Source organism: Egretta garzetta, unplaced genomic scaffold, assembly GCF_000687185.1.
Source record: "Egretta garzetta isolate BGI_Z169 unplaced genomic scaffold, ASM68718v1 scaffold172, whole genome shotgun sequence".
NCBI classification, from domain to species: domain Eukaryota; kingdom Metazoa; phylum Chordata; class Aves; order Pelecaniformes; family Ardeidae; genus Egretta; species Egretta garzetta.
In genome coordinates, this window is record NW_009258951.1 from 3,229,998 (window position 1) to 3,235,060 (window position 5,063).

General features: G+C 41.9%; 1 protein-coding gene across 2 annotated transcripts in view; it reads left to right on the forward strand.

Annotated features, from left to right (window-relative positions):
- Positions 1-5,063, forward strand: part of LOC104122319 (TCDD inducible poly(ADP-ribose) polymerase) — a 42,273-nt gene that overhangs the window by 18,049 nt on the left and 19,161 nt on the right. For both annotated transcript variants that reach the window (XM_035889985.1, XM_009634426.2), the window contains one exon: positions 2,289-3,286. In XM_035889985.1, coding sequence (XP_035745878.1) covers positions 2,289-3,286 — 998 coding nt within the window. The remainder of the gene's footprint in view (positions 1-2,288; positions 3,287-5,063) is intronic.

Sequence of the window (5,063 nt, forward strand, 5' to 3'; positions counted from 1 at the left end):
GTGCTCTCGGGGGAACCTAGGGAAAGTTGCGAGGGGGTCTAGCCGTCAGAGCTTGCTTGCTGTTGTTGTTGCTAGGTTTTCTGTTGGGGCTGTTGGTTTTATTTTTCGTTTGTTTATCTTCGGACCACTAGACTTGCTTGCTTTCAGCAAAGGAAAAGGAGGTGTGGTTCGCGGGAGATGGGGAGGACTTCGGGACTGAAATCTCCCACCCAGGGATCTTCTTCGGTTGAAATATACGGTGCAAAAGCAACATTGCTCTTGGTGATTCTTGATGGCCTTTCTAAATAACAGCGGCTGATTTGGGATGTTAAAATGCTGCAAAAGAAACGCCAACAGATCCTGATATTATTCATTCTCACTGCTTTCCATTTTTTCGAGTAGTTGTGGGATTCAACTCTATACTCCAAGGCAGTTCTTTACAAATAGCAGCAAAACTTAAATGACAATCAAGTGAGCAATACCGATACTGAAATAGCATTAAAGATACGGCTGGAAAGGACGAGGAGTCTCTTATCTAGCTCCTTGGCACAACAGGACCCCTTGAACCCCGGGAGATCCTCTTGCATATCACAGGGGCTGTTAAACCTGGGCATGATGAAGTGAAGCATCTGATTCCTTTTCGAATTGAGGATTCTAAAACCTTTGAAGTTATTTCAAGGTTTAAGGTACCCTCGGTGGCTTAGAAAGAGAATTCCCTGGTACATCTGTGGAGACGTAACAGAGATACCAATAATTTTGGAGTTGGTTTTAACTGGCAAACAAATATCCTGGTTGCTTTAAATTTAATCTAAAAAAGGGAAACTGGAGAGATACAACTTCTTTTGTTTTTCCTGGCAATCCTGACGTGCCATTTCCCAGGGTAATGCAAAAGCCTTCTGAATGAATGTCCCAAAATAAGGAAGACTCGGTGAGAAATTTTCTGGAGCAAATCGTCAGTAGTAAGAAATTACTGCCAGATTTTACCTGTTTTCTGGGATTTTGTTTTGTCATGAGAAGTTGCTTTGCTTGGAATGCATTTATCCAGGAAGTAATCCTTAATGTACTCTGCTCTAAGCTTGGAGGCTCTGTGTGAGGAGATTGAAGAGGCTTTAATTAAATGTAATCAAACATCAGAAGATTCCTGATTAAAAGGCATTGAGCTTGCCTTCTGGTGACATACAAGACATACTATTTATTTGTACCTTAGGAGTGAGAAGTTACTTTGCTTGGAATGCATTTATCCAGGAAGTAATCCTTAATGTACTCTGCTCTAAGCTTGGAGGCTCTGTGTGAGGAGATTGAAGAGGCTTTAATTAAATGTAATCAAACATCAGAAGATTCCTGATTAAAAGGCATTGAGCTTGCCTTCTGGTGACATACAAGACATACTATTTATTTGTACCTTAGGAAAAAAGTATTTTTTGTCTTGCAAATAATTGAATTTCTCTCTGTCCCTGTGTAACTAGCACCCCTTTGTTTTCTTCACTGCCTGGTTTTAATTCTTGGTGACTAGCCTTGCAAGAGGCAAATGAGCTCGGTGTGTCACGGCGGGGTGACGGAGTGCAGCCTGCGCGCCTGAGTCAGTGCGAGAGAGTGTGTGGGCATGTGAGGATGGCTGTGTGTGCAGCGGGAGTGCCCGGGCATGCTGGAGACTGTCAGTGTCGGATGCGTAGCAGGAGGAACAGGGTGTAAGCACTTGAATTCCTGCGTCTAAAAAGCCAAGGATTAAATCCTGGCCCCTGCTGAAGTCAGTATGAAGTTTGCCGTTTGTTTAAGTGAAACCAGTGGTCCTCTGACGATGCTGCTGGGTGGACGTGTGAGATGGTATGAGGGAAAGTATATGTGAATGGAATGGGAATCTGTACATCTGCCCACTTATCTGGTGGAAGAAGAAATGCTGTGTGAATGATTAAAGTGTGGTGGGAATGTTCAGGGCTGTATGCCTGCTTATGCTTCTGTTCTCCAGTCTGTGTCTGAGGGAGGCAGAAAACCGAACAATGTGATGTTCACTTTTGTGGAATATAATGAACTAAAGTGCTGTTTGTTATTAAACATCATCACAAGGAGGAGGACATCAGACCATCCCCCTTTCCTGCCCTCATGTGTGAGAAGACGATGAGTGTGTGTTTGGGATTAATTAGCCGGAGTTTAGCTGGTTTCATGCTTTACGTGCCTAGGGGCTACCCACAGTCACAGAGAGGGGAGGAGTTTGCTGTTGCTGGCTCGAAATCCTCTCCAGGGGTGATCTTGTTCGTGTCAACCATGAGCAATTAGAGAGATTAACTGTCTTGTTTTCCTTTCTGCCCTAGATTGATTCTAGTGAGGCTCTGGGACATTTGAAAGTGATTTGGAGAGAGCAAAGTCTGTGTCTGATGGACACCGAACCAAAGCCAGCGTGCGTTGTACAGCAGGCTCACTGCCCAGGAATGAAGTGCCCTCCTTCAGAGGACTTTCCTCCTCAGGTAAGACTGTCTGAAAAGATACCACCAGTGAAGCCTTGCTTCAAGAAGAAGCAGCAAGTGCAGAAGAGACTGGACACAGAAACTCTCCGGGCTTTGCGGCCAATCTTTACCAGTTTGCTGGGAGCTGGGACCCTGGATAGGGTCTTTGTACCTCGAGGCCAAAGTGGCGGTCATAGTGATTTATGTGAACCTGCTGTGAAAAAGACTCTGGACCTCAGTACTTCTTGCCCTCAACCAGAAAGTAACGTGACTGTGCTGGTGCCAACAGCTCCAGATGTGCAGAGTCAGCTGCCAGTAGTTCGTCCTTCTTCTGGGCACCCTGAGCAGGATGTCCAGTCAGGAGAGCAAGGCTTCTCACCAGAAACCACTCCTGGAACTGCTGATAATAGTAATGAATCATTCCAGGATCATCCTTTGCACCCAACTGCTAGTGATGGTGCAGCTTGTCCTTTGTTCCCAGATAAGATTCTGGAAAGCTACACTTCTGGCTTATTCCAAGAGAATAGCTGTCCGATGCAATACAATTTGAACCCAAGCAATAAATTCAGTGCTGGCATATTCCAGGATAAAAGTGAAGAAGCTTCTCTTGATCTGGTATTTGAGCTCTTGAACCAGCTGCAATATCACACCCATCAGGAAGACGGAATAGAAATCTGTGTGGATTTTCTCCAGGGCACTTGTATTTACGGCAGTGATTGTCCCAAACATCACACAGTCTTGCCTTATCATTGGCAAGTGAGAAGGACAGCAACCCAGAGTTGGCAAAGCGTGACCAATGATTCCCAGGAGCATCTGGAAAGACTCTACTGCAACCCTGACAATGATAGGATCAAAGTGAAATATCGGTAGGTAACCAAATTTACTCCCTTACTAGCAAAGCCAAGTGCTTAAACTGAGCAGCGATGCAGAAATACAACAGAACGTGCTTGCTTTTTTCCTGATGTTTTGTGTAAAGGTGTTCTATAAACCCTGTGATGTTGTTACCTGAATAATACCTAATAAGTTTGCCATAACAGAAAATTCTTGCACACCTATTAAAACTGCTGTTTATCACCTGGAAAGTATTCTTTGAAGCTGAGGGACTTGAAGTGTGTGAAATAAGAAAACTATGGTTCTGTAGAAATGGAGAGAGTTGACAGAGACTGTTGGGTAACGTTTTACTTGTTCTTGCCATTCCTAATTACTTTTCTCTGTATTAGAAAAAGTGGCAGCACAAATGAGCCTTTGAAGCGACTGAAACAGGAATGATACAGCAGTTGCTTTCTGTCACTGTGAATCCAGATTGACTTTATGCACTCCAAGCAGTTTTCGTAATTACATTCTAAGCAACCAAAATCAGATAGGTACTCTGTTAAGTCCTTTGACTGGAAGTTCCATGTAGTTGCTAATGCATGCTGATGTTTCAGCTGATTTCGCTATGAACAACTTGAGCGATACCTTCAGACATGCTGATCATCTATGTTGTCATCGAAAATGTTAAACCATTTATTAGAAGTTAGTTTCCTTTATACATAGTAGTGTTTATCTCCTTATTTTCTGAAATTAGAAAACAGCTTGTAAGTTTCCCTGGTTACATTGTCAGTTTAGGCTTGATCCTGCACCCTGAGATCTAAACCAAAACTTCGTCAACTTTTATAATGCAGGTTCCGTTTTGAATAGCGGTAGGAGTGCTGATGTTTACAAGTTCATCAGCTCTATATAGATCAAGTTTGTATGAGCGTGGAGTGTAGACTGCTTTTTTGTGTTTGGTTTTTTTTTCCTGGGGGAAACATACAATGCAAATTTCTCATATCTTATCTGCCCTGCCATAATCTGTAAGCCTGGAGCAATTCATTCTAGTCCTAGTCAGTTCAAAGCGACACTTCTGTAGTTGCATTGTAAAAACTTCAAATTGCCTTTGCCATCTGAGTCCTTGTAGATTTGTTCTCACTGCCTCTTCTTCCTTCTACTTCCTGAAGAAGTATATCCCTTCTTCCTTAATGTTTTAATTTTTGTTTACTGAGATTTCTCGTAGGACATTGGAGACCCAATCTAATGCTTAAAATCAATGTGAGTCTTTCACCTAACTGAACATTGGATTAGGCACTAAAACTCAGGCTCCAGATTCATCCTTTTACTGAAGACAATAAGAGAACATAGATACCCCACACTGAAAATGAAAGTGAAGTAGGAAATAAAAATTTGATGTAATAGGGAATAATCATATTTTACAGAATAAAAAGATGCCAGTCTGTTTAAAAAAAAAATTAAAAATCTTGTAACTGCATAGCAGATAATTTGCTATATTTTACAACAGAGAAACTTCAATTTTTTCCAAGTATTTTAAATGATTTCTGAAACCAAAACTGCAAATGCAGAAACAAGACAAGCCCATGCAAGTAACTTAAATTTGAGCTCTGTTCAAATGAGCAGAAATTTCTTTTTGAAGCCCATATCACAGAATCCATAGCTACACACATGATCTACATGTTCTAAATGATGAAGTTAAGAATGATTAATTTTAAAAGAAACAATGCTTCATAATTGCTTAGTCAGCTCCAGCCTGTAAAATTGGCTGAATAGCGTTGTCCGCCTTTACACTTACTTTGCAGGTTTCCAGTCTGGTGGGTATTTTGGTACACA